Source organism: Vigna unguiculata, chromosome 1 (genome assembly GCF_037176805.1).
Source record: "Vigna unguiculata cultivar grain cowpea cultivar isolate G323 ecotype 2 chromosome 1, ASM3717680v1, whole genome shotgun sequence".
Lineage (NCBI taxonomy): Eukaryota > Viridiplantae > Streptophyta > Magnoliopsida > Fabales > Fabaceae > Vigna > Vigna unguiculata.
This window is the reverse complement of record NC_140792.1, coordinates 27,046,778-27,073,662: the sequence shown is the minus strand read 5'-3', so window position 1 is coordinate 27,073,662 and position 26,885 is coordinate 27,046,778. Positions and strand designations below refer to the sequence as shown.

The 26,885-nt window shown below is 31.0% G+C and overlaps 1 protein-coding gene and 3 non-coding genes across 4 annotated transcripts; 3 read left to right on the top strand and 1 right to left on the bottom strand.

Moving 5' to 3' along the window:
- Positions 1 to 9,740: 9,740 nt before the first annotated feature.
- Positions 9,741 to 12,509, bottom strand: LOC114185653 (cytochrome b-c1 complex subunit Rieske-4, mitochondrial-like). The gene is made up of 2 exons (XM_028073517.2): positions 12,228 to 12,509; positions 9,741 to 10,690 (listed from the first exon to the last, which is right to left on the bottom strand). Exons 1-2 carry the CDS (start codon positions 12,397 to 12,399, stop codon positions 10,047 to 10,049), a joined length of 816 nt encoding a protein of 271 aa, XP_027929318.1. The 5' UTR covers positions 12,400 to 12,509; the 3' UTR covers positions 9,741 to 10,046.
- A 6,732-nt stretch (positions 12,510 to 19,241) lies between these two features.
- Positions 19,242 to 19,463, top strand: LOC114165468 (small nucleolar RNA U3). The gene has a single exon (XR_003599715.1). It is a non-coding gene; the product is annotated as a small nucleolar RNA U3 (small nucleolar RNA).
- A 2,664-nt stretch (positions 19,464 to 22,127) lies between these two features.
- On the top strand, positions 22,128 to 22,200 carry TRNAK-UUU (transfer RNA lysine (anticodon UUU)). Its single transcript has one exon. It is a non-coding gene; the product is annotated as a tRNA-Lys (tRNA).
- Positions 22,201 to 26,578: 4,378 nt separating this feature from the next.
- On the top strand, positions 26,579 to 26,651 carry TRNAK-UUU (transfer RNA lysine (anticodon UUU)). Its single transcript has one exon. It is a non-coding gene; the product is annotated as a tRNA-Lys (tRNA).
- The last annotated feature ends 234 nt before the right edge of the window (positions 26,652 to 26,885 follow it).

Here is a 26,885-nt window from a genome sequence, read left to right as displayed (position 1 = left end):
TCTACATATGCTCATGGATGTAATCATAGTTCATTAATTAAACATTCACCGGAACTCAAGTGTCTATCTCTTGACCAAAAATCTATCATGAGCTTCTAACATCATACATCACAAATACTTGACTCTACTTCTGAAATACTCATATCTTCAGCGACGGATCATTGTTGGAGCAGGCGGGGGCCACGCCACCCCCCCCCCCCCCAACTTTTTCAAAAAAATTTAACCTTTTTATTTTTTTTAAATTATATATGTTTAAAACTTGTTAAACTATTTATGTTTTTAAATTTTCTAAATTATATGTATATTTTTAAATTAGATAATAGTATATTGAAAAATTAATGAAAATAAAATTAAGTATTTTTTATTTCTTTTATAGGTATAACATTTAATATATAATAAAGAAAAAAAATTATTAAGATAATTTGTATTTTTTATTTTCATTGTCTTTTTAATTTTTCACATGTTGTATTTATCTCTTACCCTTACCTGATTTCTTTTTCTTACATTACCACAAAAGAAAAAAAAGTAATTTTCTTCTGTCTCATTTTTGGCAGTGAATTGATTATCATATTTTTTGTTAGTAATTATGTCTCTCAATTATTGATTATATTAAAATAAATTATATTTTAGTCTTAAACTTGTTTTTTAAATAGGTATATTGATGAAAAATAAAATAATAAATTCATTTTTTAGAATTGATAAAAATGAGTGAAGATCAAAACATGACAATATGGTAGCTCATCGCATAACAATGAAATGAAATACGACTTTTGAATCGATATGTGCATATTTGAAAAATGGAAAATGAATATTTTGCAGATAATGTGATTATTTATATTGAAAAAAAATAGCTGAAAATTTTAATTATGATTGAATTATTTGATAAGTTCAAGAATATAAAAAGTGATGGACAATCTGTTAGATAGTGTAGTTTGTTTTATAGTTATAGCTATACTAGAGTATTATTCATTTTTATTGAATGAGTGACAGTAATATTAAATATGTAAATTTTAAGTATATTATTTTGACTCCTCCAGAAATTTTGGTCAAGATCCGCTACTGCATACGTTGAATGAGACTTCGAGAGTTCCACTTGTTATATTACCTTCACTAAGTTTTCACCACAACAAAGTTACACAATAGGAACTTAATCCACTCATATGATACGGTAAACCCCATGACCAACTAGACATAGTTATTTTTCTCACCATAATTAGGTCATAAAAACCTTCTTTAACTCTCACCATTTAATATTTTCCTCTATATGAATCCAATATCAGTTGAGTTAGTATCATCTCCTTCAGAATCCCAAATTCAATACGTAACCTAAACATCCATCGTAGTACTCCTTTCTTGAAAATAATTATGTTCACAACACACCACATGTCATATCACAATCATACCATCACATATTTTCATTCACACATATACATCCAACTCAATTTAAATGCTAATAAATTACAATTAGTTATCCATTACCTTGTAATGATAGTCAAATACAACATATTGATCAAATATAACAATTTAGTGAAAGATAAACAATTTTTAAAATTTTGAAACTTAAAAATACATATTTTCAAAGTTTAAAAAACATGCTCCTTCTTAACAACACTTGACTCACCTAGTATATAAAACACATGTTACAATTCACTCAACCACCATTCTACTCATTCAACCAAAGGCGTCAGCAACCCAAAGAATAGTCTCCCAAAAAAATTTGTGCTCTCCTAATGAATAAACCATTAGAAGTTTTCACAAAAACAATTTCTTGATCGATAATATACTCATCCAACAACCAAAATTCACGAGTTTTTAATTAATTGGATTTTTTCTAGTGAGAGTTGGGTTGTCCAACTACCAAATAATTGGCATTTTTTATTTAAACAAATCGTCAAACGAATTTGGCTCGTCCAATGACTATATAATTAAGAAGTTTTGCCAAAAATAATAGGGTTTCTAATTGGTTCAAACTATTTTTTTTTTCAACATGTCTTGTGCCTAACATGGGATATTTCGTTTCAAAATAATAAAAATTTGAACCAATTTGACTCGATTGAAATATTATAACTTTTTGCTACTAAAATTTACAATATAACACCAAACATTCATATCAAGATTAAAACAATTTGAATATTCAAACAACACATAATCCCATAAAATCAAATATTGTAACCAGTCACCTTCATATCCAAACTATCTAACCTAATGTATTATCCAAACTTAATTGCTTTCTTACCTACTAAAAGTTATTTAGAGTTAAAGTCAAGCTTCCAACTCTTTCTATCACATAAGAAAACTAAACTTGTATATAAAAAACTTTAATCAATTATTCAAATACACCATTATATAGACTAATAAAGATTCATTTGCACTCTAGAAGGACAACATGCAACCCCTAATACTCATGCATGCAAAGCTTCCTAAGAAAATGGGCAAAGAGAAATTTACTCTAGAACAAATTCTAATTAGACAAACTTATATATTCTCCATCATTATTCCTAAGATGGGCTCTAATCTACCAAAGATGAACATATCCTTCAGAAATATAAAGAGAAGATAGATAATTGAAAGAAATGATAGTTCTTCTAAAATGAAGTTTGAATAATTAATTTTTATCTATAAGCATTTTACCTAAATAATAAAATATTCATACTTCATCTTAATTATATCACTTTCACTCGGAAGCAATTAACTAGGTCTTTATACTAGTCATACCTAGTTAGAAAGGTCTTAGATTTATGATATAGACATGTTATTTAAGATGGTTTGACTAACAAATTTACATTAGAGCATATGAAGTATAAGAAAATTTCCCTGAAGACATTATATCTCAAAAAGTGAATCAAAATCAAATTAAGACAAAATTAAAAAGAGTACAAGAAAGAGAAGTCAAGAAGAGGGACTAAGATCAAGAAAAAAATAGAAGAGAAAAAGAAAGAAACTCATGATTTAACGTAAAGAGCTGACGAAGGAAATGTTATCTCACACAATAAATTGTATTTAATTTTTTCGAATCAATTGCTTGTCCTTACAAAAGGCATAACTAAGTTTAATAAAATCATAATTTAGAGTATATAGACACACATTAACTTGAGATGTTATTTTAACTTTTAGGGAAATATTATCTTATTGTCCATATTTTTTTGGATTTTCTAGGGCTATCGGATAAAAAATAATTATGATCCCACAATGGGTTTTTCTTCCTGCACTCCTAATTTTTCTTCCCGCACCTCCAAGTTTGACCGCCATTATGCCCTTCAAAAAAATAAAAATAAATTATAAACTAAATATCTTCATAGTCGGCACTCTCAAGAATGAAATTTGGTATCCCGGTTTCTGAAAGCCAGTAACACCGGTTTCTAAAAGTCAGTAACATCGATTTCTGAAAGTCGTAACACCAGTTTCTGAAAGTTGGTAACACCGGATTTTGAAAGCCGGTAACATTGGTTTATGAAAGCCGGTAACATTGGATCCTATAGTTTAATAAAATAAACTTCGTGACATACTACAACCATGACGAAATACTATAATTTAAAAAGATAAAGATTAGAGATGAGTATGGGATAGTAAAACCCGTCTCGAGGATATTCAAATCCTTCTTGGTACTCCTATTTCACTTCTCCAACAACTTGTGGTTTCTCAACAAGGGCTCATGGTTGCCAACCATGAACAAAAAAAAATACAAAAAAATTAAAATAGTCCAAACAGAATTTCGCAAATCGGTACACCCTTCATTGTGACATAGGGGAGCCATGGCTCCCCCAATTTTTTTTTATTTTTTTTAAAAATTTTATATATATTTTTATATATTTTAAAATTATATTTATATATAATTATATTATTTATATTAAGTTTAAGAAAATTTCTAATACTTTTGTTTATATATTTTTAGTTGTATATCTTTATTGTTTAAAAATAAAAATCAATTTGATGGATGTTGGTTGATAAAAGCGATTAGGGTTCTATCTCTAGTCATAATAAAATTATTTCTCAATAAGTCATCAAGAAAGTATTAAAGTAAAAAAGAAAAGTAAGGAGATAAATGGAGAATCGGGATTGAAGAATAGAGAGATTAAAGAATACATTATCACAATATCTCTCATAAATCATTAGTATTCTATTATGATTTATGTATCTTAAATTTATGATTCTCTTATGATGTTCTTTTCAAATTAAGTTTTACCCAAATTAGTATGAACCCTAATTATGATTTTAGAAATTCTTTTATCAAATTGGCATGAACCTTAATTTTATTTTTACCCAAATTAGTACAACCTTAAATTATGAAATTTAAAGGTTTTTGTGTTTTATGCTGCAAATGGTAAAAATTATGAATATATCTTGGGTTGCATTACAAATTTCGCTGCACATAATGAATTAGTTGGATAACCTGGAATTGGAATAGAAATAGAATACCTTTGTTGCATGAATTTAATGATTTAGAAATATTAGAAATTGAAAAGTGCATACGTGAATCACTCTATGAAAATGGTTTAAGTAAAGAAAATGAAGAATTTTTTATTTAACTAAAAAAGTAATTTATATATAAAAAAATTAAATTTGGCACCCCTAAATTTTTTATTCAAGTTCTACCATTGCCGTATCTTGAAAATTAACAACACCGATTTCTGAAAATCGGTAACACCGGATTCTGAAAGCCGATAACACTGATTTCTGAAAGCTGGTAACTCCGGTTTCTGAAAACCGGTAATTACAAACCAAAATGGTAGCCTACATATGAAATTATAAAAAATGGTAACTACAAATGGAATTATAAAAAATTTGGGAGTGTAGGAAGAAAATTTGGGGGTGCAGGAAGAAAAAACCTCCCACAATTCAGAAACAAATCTAAATCAAGAAAAGAAATTAAAATTTCTGGTTATTATCATTTTATAGCCTCTAAAAATAATATTAAAACCTAAATTTGTGTAAGATGACTATATTAGCTTTTTTGTTATTGTCATTTTGCCTCGTAAAGCTAGTACCAGTAAGTATATAAAAATAACGTGATTTTCAAAGTGAATTACAAATCCAACAAGTCAAAGTTTATTAAAAATATGTTCCCAACATATAATTAATTGCTTTATGTCTTTGTTAATTAACTACAATACTTATATCCTTTGTTTTTTTATTAGAAGATGACGTTGTATGCTCATGGATACATTTGTACTAATATTAATTACATTTTAAATCTTATAGGTTATAAATATAAGGTTAAAATACCTTTTTTTTTTCCATTTTCGTCAAGTTTTTTCAAATAAGTCCTAATTTTGATTTTGTGTTCAAATAGGTCCCAATTTTCGTCAATTTTGTTCAATTGGGTCTTTTTTTGCTAATATCGTTTAAATCATTAACGGCCATAAACAGTGACGGCCACGTGTCACTTCGTGGTTTTTTTGAATTTTTTTATTTTTTTTAATTGTTTTTTAATTTTTTAAATATTTTTTTCAAATGTACACGTGTCAATCCAGGAGCGTGTCACGTATCACTTCGTAGTCTTTTTGAAATTTTTTATTTTATTTTATTTTTAGAATTTTTTTATTTTTTTTAAATGTCCATGTGTCGACCTAGTAGTGTGTCATGTGTCAAAGTCAATGTTTTATATTCAATTTGGTCCCTATATTTGTTATCTTTGTTCAATTAGGTCCCAATTTTTGTTAACATTAACTAATTTGGTCCCTATCGAAGATGTGACCAAATTTCATTTTTATATCAAAGTTATAATGATGTGAATTTTAATATATTATATAAAAATATTTAATAAAAAATGTGAATTTTAATATAAAAATTAAATTTGGTTTTAATTTGGAAAGGAACCAAATTGGTTAATGTTAACAAAAATTGGATCCTAATTGAACAAAAATAACAAATATAGGGACCAAATTGAATTTAGAACATTGACTTTGACACGTGGTACACTACTGGGTTGACACGTGGACATTTAAAAAAAATTAAAAAAAATTTTAAAAAATTCAAAAATAAAATTTAAAAAAATTTTAAAAAAATAAAAAAAAATCACGAAGTGACACGTGACACGCTCCTAGGTTGACACGTGTACATTCAAAAAAAATTTAAAAACATTTTAAAAAAAATTTAAAAAAAAATAAAAAATATTCAAAAAAATCACGAAGTGACACGTGGCAGTCACTGTTCATGGTCGTTAATGATTTAAACGGTGTTAGCAAGAAAAGGACCCAATTGAACAAATTTGACGAAAATTGGGACCTATTTGGACACAAAACCAAAATTAGGACTTATTTGAAAAAACTTGACGAAAATTGGGACCAAAAAGGTATTTTAACCTAGATATAATTACACAAATAATAAAGGTTAAATTGGTCTTTTGGTCTCTCTATTTGTCATGAAATTTCAATTTGGTCCTCAAATTTTTCGTTGTCTCAATTTAGTCCTTATTTTCTTAAAAATGACTCAATTTGGTCATCACCGTTAACTTTGACCAAACGTTGTTAAAGTCAACGCCACGTGTCAATTTCTATTTTTTTTTTAATTTTTTTAATATTTTTTAATATTTTTTATTTTATTTTTATTTTTTATTTTTGACACATGTCACTTCACAATTGTGCCACGTGTCAAAGTGACTCAATTTGGTCCCTATATTTATTTTTAGTTTCAATTTAGTCCCAATTTTTGTAAAAATGAAGCAATATTATTCTTCCTTAAATTGACATTAAATTTACTTTTTTATAAATTTTATGGTGATATTCTTACTAAAATTAATGTTTTATTAAATATTTCTATAAATATTTTAAAGGCTTAATTACCATTTTGGTCCCCTAATTTGTTGTGTTGGTTCATTTTGGTCCCCTTATTATTTTTTGGTTCAATTTGGTCCATGCCGTTAAGTCTACGTTAACACCATCTCCGTACATGCCACGTGTCATTTTGTGGAATTTTCAAATTTTTAATTTTTTTTAAAATTAAACTGCCACGTGTCACCTTATGGTTGTGACACGTGTCAATTTGTAATTTTTATTTAAAAAATGTACTGCCACGTGGCAGGTCACGATTGTGCCACGTGGCAGATCACGATTTGTCACGTGTCAAGCTAACATTGGTTGTTTTCAATTTAGACCCTCTATTTACAATTTTGATTAAATTTAGTCCCCCAATTTTTTAAAATGATTCAATTTTGTCCTCTCTAATTTGATACCAAATTAATAATTAAGGTTAATTACAATTTATACATTAAATCACTCCCTAAATACTCATGTTATTTCATTTCTTACATTTTTCACTTGTAATTTTTTACACTTGAAATTTTCTATACATGTAAAAAAAAGGTATAATTAGTCGTATAATACCCAGTTTGGGGCTAGGGTGTCAAATAGGTACTTGATTTAAAAAAAGTGTCAATTGCATCCCAACATTTGAAAAAGTGCTTCAATTAGGTCCCTTTCAGACAGAGTTGACTAACGCCACGTGTCAGTTTGTGGTTTTTTTTTTTTTTAATTTTTTGAAAAAAAAAATGCCACGTGTCAAGTCCTTGTGTGTGACAAGTGGCATTGTCAGTGCCACGTGGCAATACATTTTTTAAAATAAAAAAATCTCAAATTGACACATGTCACAACCATAAGGTGACACGTGGCAGTTTATTTTTTTAAAAAAAAAATTTTAAAAAATTAAAAAAAATTGAAAATTCCACAAAATGACACGTGGCATGTACGAAGACGGTGTTAAAGTTGACTTAACAGCAGGGACCAAATTGTACCTTTCAAAAGATTAGAGGACCAAATTGAACCAAAAAATAATAAGGGGACCAAAATGAACCAACCCAACAAATTAGGGGACCAAAATGATAATTAAGCCTATTTTAAATTAACTTTAAATTCTATACAAAACATTAGACTTTGATTTTGTTTTGAACTTGAAATTTAGTTCCTAAACTTATGTGTGACAAATTATTTGATTTTTAATTTTTACTAAGTTTGTATAATATGATATACACTTGATGCCTTTGTATATGATGACAAAATTGTTAACTTTTGAAATTAATTTTGGGGTTTAACTTTGTTTAATAATAAAACTAAGAAAAAAACTTATTTAAAAATATTTCTACAAATATTTAATAAAAACGTCAATTTTATTAAGAATATCATCATAAGTTGTATACAAAGATTAAATTGAGTCTCAATCTAAAGAGGACAATATTGCTTTATTTTTACAAAAATTGAGACTAAATTGAGACTAAAAACAAATATAGGGACCAAATTGAGTCACTTTGACACATGGCACAACTGTTTAGTGACACGCATAAAAAATAAAAAATTAAAAAAATATATAAAAATATAAAAACAAATTCAAAAAAATATTAAAAAATTCAAAAAAACCAGAAATTAACACGTGGCGTTGACTTAACACCGTCTAGTCAAAGTTAACGGTGATGACCAAATTGAGTCATTTTAAGAAAATGATGACCAAATTGAGACAACGAAAAATTTGAGGACCAAACTGAAAGTTCATGACAAATAGAGAGACCAAAAGAGTAATTTAACCAATAACAAACAATACTTTATCATTAAGCGTTTTCTATAAAAAATAATGTAGATACATTTTATAAAATCAATTTTATTAATAAAAGGGAAAATCAATTTTATTATTTTGAAATGTACTTGACTTAAAAATTTAAATAATCTAATTCTTATGTATTTATCTTAACTATATAAAAGCATTTTAAGAATTTTATCGAAACACCACGTCTGATAAAAGCTCTTCATAAATAAACGCTTAATTATATATAATCCAAACACTAAACTATCTTATCTAAAAGGAACTTTAACAATAAAAACTTGTAAATAATTTACATAAACCCATCCAAAGAGACTTTAGGTGAAGAAAATATCACACACTCCAAATCTTAGGTCTGCAGTGCAGTTAGATAATTTTACTTCTCTTCTAAAAGGTATAAGTCACTTGATTAATGATCATATTTTAATTAATGTTTGTTATCTTGTAAGAGGCATAAGTCACTTGATTAAACATGACGTCTCTTTATTTACAACTGAAAAAGTTTTTGATTAAATCTCAAAGGAAGTGAACTCTCGTGTCCCTTTATTTAAATAAAACATAACTTTAAGTAGTCCCGCGATTTAATTAAAACAAGACACTAATCACGTTTTCACTGAGCTTTTATAAAGGTTAAAGTATAAAACTTTTCTATCAGAAAAAAGGTTTCAAGGTCTTGTAAAATTTCTTGAAAATAAAATAAGATTATAATATAAAACTTACATGAAATAAAATCGGAATGATTCTTGTATTAGAAATAACAAAAAGTTATAATAGTTATGATTGACATCATTCTTACGTTAGACATAACCTAAAAAATCTCTCGTTATGATGTGGCAATTTATATACAACTTAAATATTAATTTCAAAATTAAGTTTAAAAATTTGAACTGTTCCAAAAGTTTTAAGAATATAATATAATGTGACATAGTAAAATTAATTGAGATAGAATCAGAGCTTTTGCATTATAAATGCTCTAAGAAGACATGATGGTTCCAGGATTGGCCAAACAGGTATGGTGTAACCATTCTGGATGATGGAACCTTATCAAAGATCGTTGTTCAAACGACGGTGCATAAGTCCAAAACACAATTAAGGAACTCAAATTAAGCCAAAAAAAAAATAACTCCATTTTCCCATACGGCATGCCATAAAGTAAAGGAATATAACCGAGTTAACTATACAAGAAACAATGTTGTAAGTGTACGCATAACGAATTATAAAAATGTCGTATTAACCAACCTACTTGCTAAGCAGATCTCGAAATGTTATTCATGATACGAAAAATACAATGCAATATGCCCGAGGGCATCAGACTCTGAGCATCCATAGAAGTAAAAAAGTCAGGCGATTATTGATACAAGTCTCGTAAAGCAGTAATACTCAAATTCCGAGTTACATAACACTTGCTAAACATAAAATATGAGAAGTCCATGGCCAAAGATATCCATGGCACATTTCGACATTATCCAATAAATCAAAAAAATTGTGGACTCATTCCACTTAGAACCAATCCAAGGTTTTCAACCAATCATCAACTTGTTTTCCTCCAAGAAGGTATAAGTTGGTACCTCTAGATTGTATGGTGCCGGTCCCTTCCTAATTCTGCCAGAAATATCGTAATGTGAACCATGGCACGGACAAAACCATCCGCCAAAGTCACCAGCATTTGGCAAGGGAATGCAACCCAGATGTGTGCACACCCCAATCACAATAAGCCACTCAGGGTTCTTTACTCTCTCAGCGTCCTGCTGGGGATCACGAAGAGATGCAACATCAACACTGTTTGCCAGCTTAATATCATCTTCTGTTCTGCGCCTGATGAACACGGGTTTTCCACGCCACTTAACAGTCACAGTAGTGCCTGGCTCAATGCTGGAGAGATCAACTTCAAGTGAAGCCAGGGCAAGAACATCCTTACTTGCTGACATGCTGAGCACAAACTTGAGGACAAGGAGACGAATCAAGGACGCATAAGCAAACCTACCACCAGTTAGTACAAAGTAGGCAAATGCCCTTTTGCTTGGATCGCCAGGAGGAAATCGCTCATGGTTGTGTTCATCATATATAATCTTAGAAGAAGGGTTTTTAACAGCCGCAACAGTTGCAGGAATTTCAGGAATAAGGCTGTTTTCCTTAGGGTGGAACAGAGAATCAGTAGCATAACCTGGACAAGATAAAATGAAACCAATTGACCCAAGAAAAAGTAAGCCTTAAACTAAGAGCATAACCCAAAGAATCAACATATGCACAAAGCTCAATTAAAACTACAAAAACAAAACCCTAAACTAACATAACATAACATACAGCTGCATATTAGGCCCACCGTAATATACAAATCTTCTTAAGAAATAAAAAAATTCAAGAATACTTTGCAAGAAAGTATTCATCCAGTGACACAAGAGTGGTAAATCATAAGCATAATTAACAAGTAACAGAAATCATAAATATTCTGCTAATAATCACTGATCCAGTAATATAGACCCTGTTTGGATAGATATCTGAATAGTACACTTATAGGAGAGGAATATAGGAAGAAAAAATAAAATAAAATTTTCCAATAAATTCTATGCTCAAGTTAACATAAACTCTTAAAGTAGCTAGAATTATGAAACTAACCACAAATTAACTTATGCATAAACTTAAAGGAGAAGCTTATTCAGTTTCCATCATATTATCTTTTCCTTTAAATACTTCAGAACAAATTTGTTCAAACAAAATCATACAAGAATCCCAAAGTATAGTGATGATACCAATAGATACCACATGGTACACACAGAACAATCAGAACTTAATAACTATTTACATAGTTTCCTTTATATTTTTCGAGATAGCAATGAAACATTAGCAATTAGTAGTACCGTATATAGAAGAATAAAAATAGTTAGGTAGTAACTTCTAGGACTTGTTAGATTACATCCGTACTACTAGGAAAAAAAAAGTTCTATTTTCACCACTTTTCTTTACATTACCTAAATGAATAACCATTACCACCCTTTGATTTCAATAAAACTCCATGGCGTAGAAAACGACCTATACTATCTGTATAGATACCCCTTCAAGTTTCGAAGAACAATGTCATCAGAAAACAACTAAACTTCCATCATAGAAGCAGAATAAGTTACCTTCCTCAGAATGGGTTAAAATTGCATAGACAGGGAATATATGACCTTGAAAAATTTAGCTACAACGAGGTAGCATAAATTTCCTCAAAGCAATGAAATATAGAAAACTCCAACCAAATGTCATCCAATTAAAAAGAAAAAAAAATGTACAAAAACAAAATCAAGATATCAAATAACAGACGAGAAAAAAAAAACTCGGAATCCAAATTCACAATACCAACAGGAAAACACGAGAACGAATCGCACACCATCTTCTAATAAAAAATATCCATGAAAAATCCAAAAACTATCATCCAAAAGGAACAAATAACATCGCAATCCACAAAAGCGAACTGCCTCCGGATGCTATAACCTACTTAAGTAAATCAGACAAAAGTACATCGATCATATACAAATTTGAGCTTTACAGATGAGCATAAGAATCAAAAAGCATCCAATCAAGGATAATAATCATAAGGAGAGGAACCCTAAGATTCAAATAACAGAACGATCCAAACAAAAAAAAAATACGAGCGAAACGAATCATTTCGAAGCTTCGATGAATCCATAAAGGGAGACATAGGAGAAGGGAACCCTAACCTCTGACGGGAAGGAAGAATTCGGGTCGGAGCGAAAACGGGTCGGATCTGCGCTCCTCCGAGGAAAGGGACGGCGCGACGGGGCTCTGAGAGAGAACCGCTGAGGCAGCGTGGTTGGCCCTCCACGGAGAGGAGGAGAGAGACGAAAGCCTCTTTGCTGCAACCCTCAACATGTTTCTTCTTCACCCTTCTCTTTCTTTCGTTCGTTCGTTGGTTCTCGCCCTGCGATTATACTCTTCTACACAACAACGAAACTTTCTAAAGAGAAAACAAAAATGTGTCCGAATGTGGTTAATCAGTGCCATTTTTGTCTCCAGTTTGGGCTGGGCTGAACTCGTTTGAATCTTATGTTCAGCCCGAAAGGCTTTCGGTTTGTAGTTTTTGGATTCATGCTATTACTTTTTGCACCTCATAACTTCTTCCCTGCACCTATAAATTTTAAACTTCTCACACTTTGCTCTTCTTCCATTAAATGGCAATGAAGGTTTTTCCGGGAACCAATATGCTACATTTGCGTTTTTTTTTTCATGGAAGAGTTTCTGAGAGCAAGATTTTGGAACACTAAGCTAAACTAAAAATTAGTTTACTTTAAGCTTGAAGGGGGAATAATTGTTCAAGTATTGGCATTTTCATTTTTGCTTTCAAAGATATTTGGGTTGTTTATTTGGAGTTTTTCTTTTTACATGGTACAATCCATACGTCATTTAGATCGTGTAATCCAGAAGAGAAAAGTGTTTTGTTTTTAGATCTTGTAATCTAAAATTCGAAAATAATAAGGAAAAATAATTTTACTTTAGAAATTATATTTTAGGTTGTGTATCTAGAATATAATTATGAAGTTTTAGATTTTGTAATTCAAAAGTAAAAATTATGCTATCTATTACTCAATTTGAAACAAAAATTTGAATTTTTATTATACAATCCAGAAATTTCAAATTACAAAATTTATAATACAATTTTGCACTTCTGAATTATGTAATTTAGAAGTCAAATTGTTGTTCTTGTTGCATATGGTTTAAATTGGTAATGTTGAATATTTAAAAAAAAAAAAAAGGATTCCAAATTTTGGATTGGAATTATTATTCCTTATCGTGCTGTTTGTAGCCATGGCACACGAAAATTTGGTTGTTATTAGCTAAAAGTTGTTAAAGTCCAAGAAATACTCATGTAAGATGTAGTTTAATCTTTATATAGAGAACTTGATTGAATGACTATTGAGAGAGTATATGCTATCAAGCAAACCCGTGTAAAAATTCAAGCGTAAGTCATTCTTTCCTTTTATCTCTTTCTTTCATTATATGAGAGTTTTACTAACTAAGATTTTAGAAAATCTTGACAAATTGTTTCTCATATAAAACTATTGTTTCACTATGCATCATTAAAGACACAATTCAACCTCTTCTCCTATCATTACAAGAAAATTTTAAATTATCGATAGAAAAAATTACATCGGTAAAACATAATTTATAGATTGATTTTAGCAACAAATTTTAGAAATTTAATTACTTACGAAAACATATATCAGTAATAGATCTATCAATAAATTATAAGTTTTTACTATTGACATAATTATTTGTTGCTAATATTTGTTAGTAATTCATAACTCTCGACAAAAATATATGTTGATAAATTGTGTCAAAGTTTCTGCTTTGAGTATTCACTATTTTGTGATAAAAATTTTCAATAATTGATTTTTTTTTAGAATCTTTTGGCAAAATTTTCAGTAATGGACTTTTTTTAACTTCATTGGTAATTGGATTTTTTGAATATTCATTGGTAAATATCTCAATATTTGAATTTTTTTAAAATTCATCGGTAATTTTCGCTAAATCTAATGAAATATTTTTTATAAATGAATTAGAGATGTGTGAGAAGAAGAAAAAGGAGAGGGATAATGAAGAGGATAAGGAGGATGAAGAGGTGTTAGAGATGTCAACACCCAATTTTGTCCGGGTTATTTTTTATTTTTATTTTTTATTTTTTATTTTTTTTGTTTCTTTTCATCTTATTTTACTTTTATTTTTATTATTATTCTATTTTTATTTTATTTTTATTTTTTTGTTTTATATTTTTATTTTGTTTTATTTTATTTTATTTTTATTTTATTTTGTTTTAATATTATTTTATTTATTTTTATTTTATGTACAATTTTCTTTATTTTCCTTTTTTACTTTTTATTATTTAAGAAAAAAAAATGAAAAAAAAGAAGACCAAGAGGTTAACGTAAGGTCTCTAATGGTTATGGGTGGTAGCTAGCTAGCCATGGTCATGATGGCTGAAGAAGGAAGGAGCAGGAAGCAACATCTGCTTTCAGCTTATCCCACGTACGTCTCGAGGTGGGAAAGGAACAAAGCAGATGCACAAAAAATATCATCAGGGATCCCTTCATTCAGCAGATTGGAACTTCTTCACTCATGGAGGCTTTCCCGCATTCTGTTCTCTAAAAAACAAAAACAACACCTTCATCCTAACATTCTCAACACCATATAACCCAACCCAATACCACCGTGCATCATCACCACCTCCATTAACCATCATCACCGTCCCCACTCTTCTCCATTATCATCTTCCATCACCTTCAACCTACAATCAGAAAAATCAAGCAAACCCACTTCACCGCCACTCTTCATCTTCTTCCGATCACATACATCAAATCAGAAATGGAGAAATAGGAAAAAACAGAAACGGCGGCGGTGATCGCGTGACGTTTGCGGACCTAGTCACAGTGTGACTGGCACGGTGGTGGCGAGTGGCAGAGGCTAGGACGCCTTTCTCTCTCACGGGAAGAAGAAACAAGAAAAAGTGGTGATTCGGGAAGCTTAGCAGCACTGGCGGCATCGACATTCACGGCGGTGGTCACATACGCTTCGTTAGCGGCATCTTGAAGGAGAAACAACATCTGTCTCGCGCGTTGGAGAAAAAGGGAGAAAGAGATGCGCCGCCGATTAGGCTCCTGGCGGTGGTCGACGTTGTCGCTAGGGCCCCCTCGCCGGCCGGAACGAGTGCAGCGTAGGTGGGTTTGTCTTGTTGGTGCTGTAAGGCAGTGAAGTTGTCTGGCCGTGAATGAGGGTTGGTGTGAAGGAGAAGAAACTCTCTTTAGGGTTTTGCTTTCTATGTTTAAGAGTTATTTTTGGGTTTAGGTTTAAATCTGCTCCCATTAACTTCTTGCACCACCATTTTTAATATTCTCACCCTTCTGTGTATTGTTTTAGGTCTTACTCTGTGCACCCCTTTTTTTCCTTTATCTTGCACCCCTGTTTTAATTTTTGCTGCGAGTACCCCTGATATTTACTAACCTCGCACCCCTGCCTAACTTGTTCCATACTTTACTCTGCGCACCCCCTTTTCCTTTACCTCACACCCCTGTTTTAATTTTATCTACGAGTACCCCCTGATTTTACTAACCTCGCACCTCTACCACCCTTGTTTCATGTTTTACTTTGTGTACCACCATAATTGATAACCTTGCACCCCTATTCATGTTTATCTTGTTTTGGGCCTATGTTTTATGTTTACTTCATGCACCTCACACGTTACTTATGTATCCTATTATTATTATTATTATTTTTCTTTCACTTTTGTCCTTTTTGTTATTAAATTTTATTTTATCCTTTCTTTTTGTTATTTATCTATTATTATTTTTTTTCCCTCCAAAGAAAAGAGAAAACAATTTTTTTTAAATTATAAAAATTACAAAAAAATAGAAAAAAAATGTAAAAAATGAAAATATTCTCTTTTGTTTTATTGTGTCTGTCCGGTCGCCCGCACCGTGTGACACTCATTTTCAAAAAAACAAAAATAATTTTCTTTCTCTTTCAGTGTCTGTCCGGTCGCCCGCATCGTGTGACACTTGTTTTCTAAAAAATACCAAAAATAATTTCATTTCCCTTTTAGTGTCTGTTCGACCGCTCGCGTCGTATGACACATATTTTCAAGTAATTCAAAAATACCAAAAAAAATATACAAAATTTTCAAAGTACAAAAATATCAACATTTTCAAGCAAAAAGTCTTTTTTTAAGAACTACGTGATCCTTGATTCTCCACTGTGAGATACGTAGGAGCAAGGTCAGTCCTTGTCAGGTTCACTTCCAAAAAATCAAACCTTTTTTCTCAATTGTTTTTTTCAAATATCTTTTTAAAGAACTACGTAACCCTGATTTCTCATTTTTAATGAGAATACGTAGGACCAAGGTCAAATCCTTGTCGGGCCCAAAAAATTTAAAAAAATGTTTTTTTTGTTTCTTTTTAGTATTATTTTTGTCTCATTATTTTTGGGGAAAATCAATATTTTGAAAACCACATCAACTTTTGCATTTCTAATTAAAGGTACCGCCTTCGGGCGGGCGTTGTAGGGTGCTAACACCTTCTCTACGCGTAACCGACTCCCGGATCCAAAAATCTGGTTTTTCGTAGGCTTATTTTATTTTTATGGTTTTCCATGGTTTTCCAGAATAACTATGGTGGCGACTCCAAATCTTTTTTAAACTCGTTTTCTTTTTCGGTTCGCCTTCCCGTCGCGATTCCGGTTGCGACAAGAGGCAACGACAAAAGTGAAGATGAAAAAGACAATTGAGGAAGAGAAGAAGAGAAGAAGAGAATGATAAGTTGAAGATTAATGACAGAGAAAAATTTGAAAAAAAAAATGTGATTAGGGGTGATCATGGATTGGATTTTTAATGATCCAATCCACATCCATTTTGGATCTAAATAATTGGATTAGATTTTCGATCCAAATCCATTTTTTTTATAAAAAGTAGATTAAAATTTTTTAAAGTTCAAATCCAAATATTTGGATCAAGTTTAAATCCATATCCAAATATGTGGATCAAGTTCAAAATCCAAAATTTATTTTTCATAAAATAAATTTAAATTAAATTTTTTAAAACTTGTGTCCATATGCCCGACACCATAGAATTTGGCAGTTTTTTTGTCGGGGCCAACGAGGCCAAATTTCAACATGGTACGGACTCGGCTGACTTTTGGTCGGGGCCGACCAAATTTTGGTCGAGCTCGACATGGTCAAATTCGGCCAAATTTTGGCTGGGGTCGACTCGGCCGAATTTTAGCTAGGGTCGATTCGACCAAATTCAAACGAATTTCGGTCGGGGACGACGTGACCAAATTTGGGCCAGGGTCGACTCGGCAAAATTTCAGTCGAGATCAACTTGATTGGATTTGGCCGAATTTCGGCCAAGGCCGATTTTGCCTAATACGACCTAATTTTGACCAAAGTCGACTTGGCCAAATATGGCCACATTTGGGCCAGGGTCTGATCATTCAAATTTCGGTTAGGGTTGACTCAACTAAATTCGTCGGTCGGGACCAACTCGGTTGAATATGGCCAATTTTTGGTTAGGGTTGTCTCGGCCGAATACAGTAAAATAATTCTGGGTCGACTCAGCCTAATGCAGTCAAATTTGGGTTGGGGTCAACTCGACCGAATACTTCCAAATTTTGTCCAGGACCGGTTGGGCTAAATTTCGACCGGGACTGACTTGACTGAATTCGGCCAAAATTCATATAGGATCACGCCAACTCAGTCAAATACGACTAAATTTGGACTAGTCCGTCTCGAACTTTAACTTAACAAAAAATATAAATTGAAAATTTGGATTGGATATTTTGGATTATCCATTTTGAAAATCTAGATTTAGAGAATGAATATCCAATCCATAAAATATATAAAATGTAGATCAGATTGAAATCTATATCCAATAAAATGGATTTTAAATGGATTAGATTTTTAATAAAATGGATATTAAATGAATTGGATCAGAGAAAAAGTGAATTAAATTATAAAAATTGGATTTTTTGTCCACCCCAAAGACCATGTATTGAAAATACAAGTAAAAAAACAAAGAGTAAATTGAGATGAATATTAAATCTAAACACTCACTTTAAAAATATAAAAGATTTAAAATCATATAGAAAATGAAGATTTTAATTGGAACAACTTTGAGTCACAATTTTTCCATAAAACTGAGTTAAACTTTTACAGTTTCAGCAAGACATGTGCAATAACTGAACCAGGTAATTGTACAATCCAGTACAAAGTACCAAATGTGATTTGAGGGTTATATGAGTGGAAATTAAAGATTTGAAACAAATTGGACTTTGAAGAGCCAGATCGAAGACTTGAGGATCCCAACTAAATGAAAAGCAGCACTCCTCATCCGAGAGTGTATATGTTTCAGCAAAAATTGAGCTGCGACAGAATCTGCGGTTGTTTGAAATCTAAAATATAAGCTTCATATATACGATGCTAGAAAGAGTAATAATAAGTAGAAAAAACCATGTAACTTTACCATATCGTTAAAACTAAGGGTGAATGATATAGGTTTATCAGTTTTCTATAGAAATTTTCAAGCAGAAATAATCCGTGAGTTTGGATTCCGTTTTTAAAGTTATGCCACCAAACTAACCCCAAAATAAACTACTATCTCATGCTTAGGAAAGAACCAATGTGGCTGATTTGGCCAATGTACATTTCATTCTGCAACAATTATAATGTCTTAGTTCCAATGAGTAAACATTAAAATATTAAACAAATAAGAAATCCCTGATTCTACAAGCACCTGCAACAAAAGTTTCATTCTGATTCAATAACTGTTTTTGCATAAGCACATGGTTCCTATTCACACTTTTATTCCATGATTTGAGATTGTTTTCAGAATAGCTAAGGTTAATTACTAGTCATGAATCATTATCCTTAAACAAGCAAGTGCATACTTTCACAGATGAACAAATATAAAAGATATATGATGATGGGAAACATTAGAAACGTTTAAGTGATTTCAATGTTTCATAAACTGATAATTTTAGTATATAGAGATGATGGCATGTAGTTTCGAGAGAAGTTATCAATAAAATATTTCAGCACACACACATCACTGCACCCAAGCAATGCGTCATGTTTGCCTCAACAATCTGCATTTCGGAAAGCCAGTTTGTCCCACATCGGAAACTTTTTGAAAATTACACAAGTTTATAAACCACTGCGAAAGAGCTCTGGATACGACCTTACTTGAACAGGATCTGTTCTATAGGCTCGTACCTCTGCATCCTTAAGTTCTAAGGAGACAGGAACTGAAATCTGGTGGATGAGCCATCACTCTGTGATCAGAGCGTGATTAACGGCTAGATGACCTTCTCCTTGGATTAGGAAACTCTTCAGCTTTAGAGGATCGTTCCTGGTCGGCAATGGCTTGGAATGGTCACAGAGTTGTCTGACAGATTCCTCAAAATAATTTTAATTTTTGGAATATTTTAGAGTTTTGTTTTTCCGATACAGGACACCCAAGTCTGTCATCTCTTGATTACTTTTTTATTTATATATTTTTTATTTCTTATATTCTACGACAACAATAAATACATAATAAATATTAATTTTTCCTCCAAAACTTTGGTTTAAAAATAAATTTTTATTAAAACTTCTTTTAATTAGATGGGTAAATAAGATTTTTAGACAAAACTTTACTAAAAATATCCTCCCCATCATTTAGGAAAAATGTCAGATTTAAGATATAAAACTAATAAATAAGAAATTGATAATGAAATAAATATTAATTTATAAACATATAATAAAGAACATGAATTTAATGCAGCACAACCAATTTTGTTACTATAGAATAAAAGCAATCAAAACTCATAATGTCCACTAATTCTAAACATATAATAAAAGCAATATCACTTTATTTACTATACAGATCATGGTGCTTCAGGATGGGGCTTTTCTTATTTTACCCACATAATTTCAATATGCACCCCTATCAATACTACTCACCTTACCATTTTTTTGTAAATTACGCTATTTATGCAAACACACAAGAATTTGTTTACTTCTTGCACCTCCATAATTGCTAAATATACATCTATAAGTTTTGAAATGTTCATTTTACTTCTTGGAATTTTATTTTAAAGCATCTCCTCCTTGTTCACAGTTTTCTTCCGTGATATTTCTCCACCAATAGTCTAAGTAGAAGTATTTTGACTAGCTTTAATAATAGTAATAGTGATTTAAAGTTCATTAACTTTAGGTACGTGGAGAAGATATGAATCGGTTGTTTTGTTTTAATAGTTGTGGATTGTCTTTCATATCTTGGATTTGGAGGAGGTTTTTAGAAAACACATTACGGAAGAGATCATTTCTTTCTGTATTTCTATAATTTCAAAAGTTTTTTACTTATTGTATGCACATATTTTCCTCATACACTCCCATTTTCTTTTTAAATCTAATTTTATCCTTTCAATTTTATAACCAAATCAACCTCCAAAATCTCCATTGATTTTCATCGATTTCCTTGTACATACTTGTCATTATAACTCTAGTTTTTGGAGTGTTCTTTTTCTCCTACATATATTGTAGAAAATAACATATAGTATTTGTAAAAAATAACATGATTATTATGACTGGTTAGGGGTTTATTACCAACGTAGTCTTTTTTGTCTCATTTTTGCAACGTCTAAGATTGTGACCATGTTGGTGACAAGTACTACATTACAAGCTACATCATCATTCTTATTACATTCACTTTGCTAATTGTATTACCTTAAAAAAAACTCAATTGTTTGAGCTTCCGTGACAAAGTATCCAACATAATTTTCTTCTTCTTTATTATATTGTACGTAGTTTGCCAATTCTATAACATCCTTAATTATATGGGCAAAACTCTCTCATTATCCTCACTACTTCAAAATACGATCACATATGAAAATCCACTCTGTACAAAACATGTTTTCCACCTCCCGCATAATGCAACACTAGAGACCTTCTTAATATATGATGAAATGTTAAAGAGAATCAATCTTCTATAATTTTATTCAAAATTTCATTTAAACTAAACAAAATACCCAAACAACAAAAACAAAAAACTAACATTATTATCATTCATAAATTTTCAATGAAATGTAATTCCAAACAAGCAAACAATAATCTTAAATTGTAATTATGACTCTTCATAAAAAGTCCCAATTTTTGAAAATGGGACGAAGAAAAAAGAAAAATTAACCTAGATTGCCCAAACCTAGTGGAAAAATGTACAAAATAAAATTACACCACCAATGTCACTTTTATTCTATAGCAACAACAACAATCCAATACATTAGACAAACAACGACAACACACAGAGCAGTAACATGAAAACCTTTCTTTGTGTGGACTTCCTTTCAATCTTTGATTTCAAAACAATATGAAACCACCCTACAATAATGAGACAAACAAATATACAATTTCTAAGTACAAACATGTCACCACATACATTTTACATACAAATATGTGAACATTTTATTATAATCCACTGTGAAACTTTGTTTGCCACATAAAAAATAATTTATTGATCTTTGTTGTCAAAAATGTTTTACATTTATTTCATAAAATATAGAAACAAAATATATACATACTTTAATTTAAAAATGAAATATAATTTTCGACAATAATTTACGAAAAAAGAATATATTTACCCTTTAAATAAATTATTATATAGTAAAATATTGAAATTGTCTTGTCATTAAACTTTAGCTAACAAACCTATAAATCAAATATTAAAAATAAAAATAAAAATTAGATGAATTACTTTATTATAGCTTAAATGTAAAATTTGACTAAATTTGTTGAAATTTCTAAATACTGACCTATTATTTCCTATCTTTGTTTCTATGAGCATATAAAATAACATATGAATGGCCATCCTTTATTTTCCAACTTAAAATGCATTTTAGTTCATATTCCCACTCCAGAACACATTTTTCTTACTGGAGAAAATGAAATAAGTATCGTTATAATTAGCAAAACGCAGCATATAAAATTCTGGAATTACGAACACCGTAAATTTTGTGTACTTTCTATGAATTTTTTCCAAACCTAATTGTTTGGATATATTAAATTTACAATAAATAAGAGAAGCCGTCTTAGCTCAGCTGGTAGAGCGCGTGGCTTTTAACCACGTGGTCGTGGGTTCGATTCCCACAGACGGCGATTCTGATTTTTTTAATTTAAATTGACTATATTTTAACCACTTCTTCCAATCTATTAAAATGCAAACGTTTTCAATTACTTTTACTGTAAATTTATTTGTCTTATATTAATACATTTTTATTGTAATAATTTTTTTCTCAAATATAGAAATATTATATTTTTTAAAAATATTAAATAAGAATACGTATAAAATTTAATAACCAAATTATTAAAAAAAATTACATAAAAGGTTTACATAAAAAACCTTAAAAAAGTAATAAACAACTATTTTTTTTGTTTATTAATCAAACTATCAAAAAATATCTCAAAATAAAAAAAAAAGTTATATAAAACTCTAAAATATTTAAATTCTTTCTGATCAAATTATTCAAAAAAATTAAAATATTAAAGATGTCTAAAAGTTTTAAATTAATAAAACCAATATATCAAAATTTAAATAGATATTATATAAAATTTTAAAAATACATAAAATATTTAAATTCTTTCTAATCAAATTATTCAAAAAAAAATTAAAATATTAAAGATATATAAAAATTTTAAATTAATAAAGCAATATATCAAAATTTAAATATATAGTTATAAAAAATTTTAAAAAGACATAAAAGAAATTAAAAACCAATTAATCAAATTGAAAAATTTTTAAAAAATATATATTTATATAAAAAATTTAAAATAACATGATATGTATTGAAAAAAAAATCTTACTTTTAAAGACCAGAAATTTGTTTATATGAAATAAAATGAATAAATTTACAGAATAAAAAAGAATGGAGTCGTATGTCTTAATTATAACTTTTTTATTATTTTTTTTTTATGATAAAGCAATACTTGATGTAAGGCCTCCTTTTATTTTTCTGCTCCCTTTTAAGGGGCTGCCCTACAGTAATGGGCCTAAAGGTCGGTCCATAAGATAAAAGCCTTTCACGTTGTCCTAATTCCACACTCTCTTTCACTTTCAGAAACGTAGCCGTCATCTTCCCCGTGCGCCAAAAATACGCTCTGCTAGGGTTAGGTTCCTGTCGTCTTCAAGCTAGTTCGAAGTTGATTCCTACTCCATGTAAGTACTGTGGCTAGCCCAAACTCGTCTCTATTGTTCATTTCATTCTTTTCCCAGCTAGGGTTCCAAGTGACCCAGATCATGCTTCTGTTCCGCTATATTTTCAGCTCGTCCGTGCGTTCCTTGAGCTGTTGTGCTCGTGCGTTCGATATCGAGGGCGTGTCAGGTCGTTTTGCTAGCTTATTTCCAGGTAAGGGAAGCTAGAACCCTCCTATTTGTTTGGTGCGAGTCTGCTATTTTATGTGGTTGGTGAGTTTTTTGTGTTTGCCTGTTGATATGGATGTATGATACAGTGGGATTGTTGCTTGTGGTATGTCTTCGCATCTGTTGCAGGTGAAAATAGTGGCGGACACTGATAAACTCGCCCAAGCGAGCTGGTCTCGCCTAGGCGAGATTAACAGAGGCTCACCTAAGCCCTTTTTCCACGAATGGTCGCCCAGGCGACCCATTGTGATTTTGAGCGAGCGAGCATCTCGCTCAAACGAGATGGGTCTCGCCTAAACGAGATCCTGCGAGTGCTTCTGCTCCCTTCTCGCGCCCTCGCCTAGGCGAAGGGGGAGCTCGCCTGAGCGAGACCCCTCAGTCTGAGCGAGACAGCGCTTTGTTTGGATGTGTGTTTATTGCTGGATGATCTATTTTGGTTGGGTATAAATGTTGTGATGAGGGACATGTATATAATGGAGTGCGATGTATGCGTAGCACGATTCATGAATTTTAAATGATGGGTTTGGTATGAGTATTGACATGTGAACTAAATAAGATTGGTGTTGTTAAAGTGGCATGATAATGAGATGAGTTGGACTCTGTGTACATGAATGGGTTATGATAAGTTGGAATGGGTTGGATATGGAGATTTAAAGGTAACGACTTTAAAGGTTGATATAATGAGGGTAACTTTGCATAACGAATATTATCTGATTGTATGATTGTATTTTGTCTGTGTCAGTGCATAATTCCTTGGGGTCTCTAGGTGAGACTTTCAGGGTCGCGCTTCAGTGGTCGGGACGTAATTCCATGGCCCCTGTTAGTGGGTGTTCATGGTGGTGCCCCATCTGTATAGCTAGGTAAGGATTTAAGGTAAGGTTGCATCCTGACACTCTGAGGAGTCAGTTAGTCTCACCTAGAGCGGACTGACTCCTGTGGTGAGAGTAGTAGGAGACCTGAAATTCATCAAGGGCTAACCTTGTGGTGAGGGAAATTTGACTCATTGTAACACTTGTAACACATAGCTCGGGGGTGAGCAGCTCGGGGGTGAGCAGAGGTATCCACCACAAGTGCAAGCATCCGCTAAATCCGACCAAGTTATATGTATCCGGATGAGTCAAGTCGAGTCGTAGTGTATTGATTGAGAGTCATAACATGCTTGGTTGATGTTTGGATATTGAATGGTGAGAAATATATCTTGACTGTATGATAAAAATGTTGTTGGCTCTAGCTTACCCTGTTTATTGTATGGTTGTCTTGTATGTGGTTCTTCTTTCTTGCGATGATTATCAATTTAATTGATGGGAGCAGATGGGCGAGGTTCCAGAGGTCAGCAAGGAAATGGAGATTCCGCCTAGACTAGTTTATATTTTCTGTATGAGTTCATCTAGGGCTGCAACCCACGAAATAGATGGTTTTAGATTTATATACTTTTAGTTAACTCTTTATCCCGTTTTCTTTTGGGCATCGTGGTGTGCCATGGATCGTTGGGAGCTTAGTTTCAAACTCTCGGGCTGCGCTTGTATGTTATTTCATGCGACACTACATTTAATTTCGCTTATAAATTAAATGGGGTGTTACACTTGAATCATACGACTTCAACTTTTTTAATTTCTTTATGTTATAAATTTATTTAATTTATTTTGTAAAATAATTTTTTATTTTAATAGTTTTGAAGAAGTTGCCAAATCATCGCACAATTGAGTGTAACTAAGTATAACTCATTTTTGCAATTTCAGTGTAATTTATTTTTGGAAGATGTCATCAACCATTATATTAAACTATCAAAATGGGTTAGAATCGTGGGTCAACTTGGCCTACTATATGTTTATGTCTTGTTGGATTGAAATTTTTTTACAAATTTTAGTACGAGTTAATTTTTTACCCAACCCACAAAAAATCTGACTCATTCAGGTTAAATTTGTAGTGAATCAGGTTGGTTCCAACCCGCAGATAAAGGGTCACATAAGTGTTTTTTATTATTATGCAATTTGCATTTGGGTAGTGTTGAGTTGTTTGTAATTTGTTGTTAGATAGTAATTTGTATTTTTGTGATTTTGGTTTGTATTCAGAGTTTAATATCATTTAGGATTGATTGTATTGAAGTTTATTTATATTTTAATCAAAATTATAATTTAGTATTTTTTTGGACTGCATAAAAAAATTGTATTTACTTTTAATTAAGTGAGTCAGTAAGCTAACCTATTTAATCCACCAACCTGTTATGGATTGGGTCGGGTTTGAATTTTTTTCGCTTGCTAATAAGTGAGCCATATTGGATTGACTCACTAAGTGGCCAACTCGTGGTGGGTTGGGCCAGGTGACCCATTTTGACAATCTACCTTGTACAACTTTAAAAAACTTGCTTTTGGAAGAAGTCACTCAACCCAAACATGACATTAGCTTAAACAGAAGTCGCCTAAATCTTCTATGACTTTGATTAAGGGTATGATAATTTCATTTAATCTTAATGGAAGTCGTCTTTCATCCCAACAACTCCAATAGTTACACAAAAGTTGTCATGTGCTCTCACAACTTCATATGCACAAGTCATTTTTGTAGAAATCGTCAAACCATTGCACAACTTCAATATAATTTATTTTTGGAAGATGTCGTTCAACCCTTGTGCGACTTTAGAAGCTTGCTTTTGGAAGAAGTCACTCAACCCAAGCACAACTTTAGCTTAAGCAAAAGTTGTCCAAACCTTCCACGACTTTGATTAAGGGTATAATTAATTATATTTAATCAGAACGGAAGTCGCATTTCATCCCACGACTTCGGTAGTTACCCAAAAGTCATCATGTGCTCTCATGACTTCAACACCACATGTCAAAAATTGTCAATGGTGGTGACAACTTATTCACAATGAAGTCACGCTAACAAGGCATGACTTAGTCCTAAACGTAATTTTTTAAAACTTGACCTAGAAACATACTTTCAATAGCAAATTAACCCAAATTGGTGAAAAACCCATCATATTTAAGTATTCTTTAACTAAAAAAATATAGAAGAAAATAATTAGTTTAAAAAATTTAAAATTAAAGAGAAATTCCAAAATTGTAAATAATTAATAATTACTTTTCGTGATAAAATAAAATCTAAATTTATAAAAAACAAGCCGTCTTAGCTCAGCTGGTAGAGCGCATGGCTTTTAACCATGTGGTCATGGGTTCGATTCCCACAGACGGCGACAAGTACGAATTTTTTTTACGTCCCTTATTATATACATTATTGTATATTATATTTATTGAATAAATTTAACTTTCATTTACAAAATAGAATAAGTATTTAAAATTAAAATATATTATTAATCCATATTTTTTCATAACATTAAAACTAATTAATTTAAATGAAATCAAACCATTTAAATGGTTTAAAAATAATTCCAGAAATATTTAATAAAAAGTCAACTTTAAATCAAATA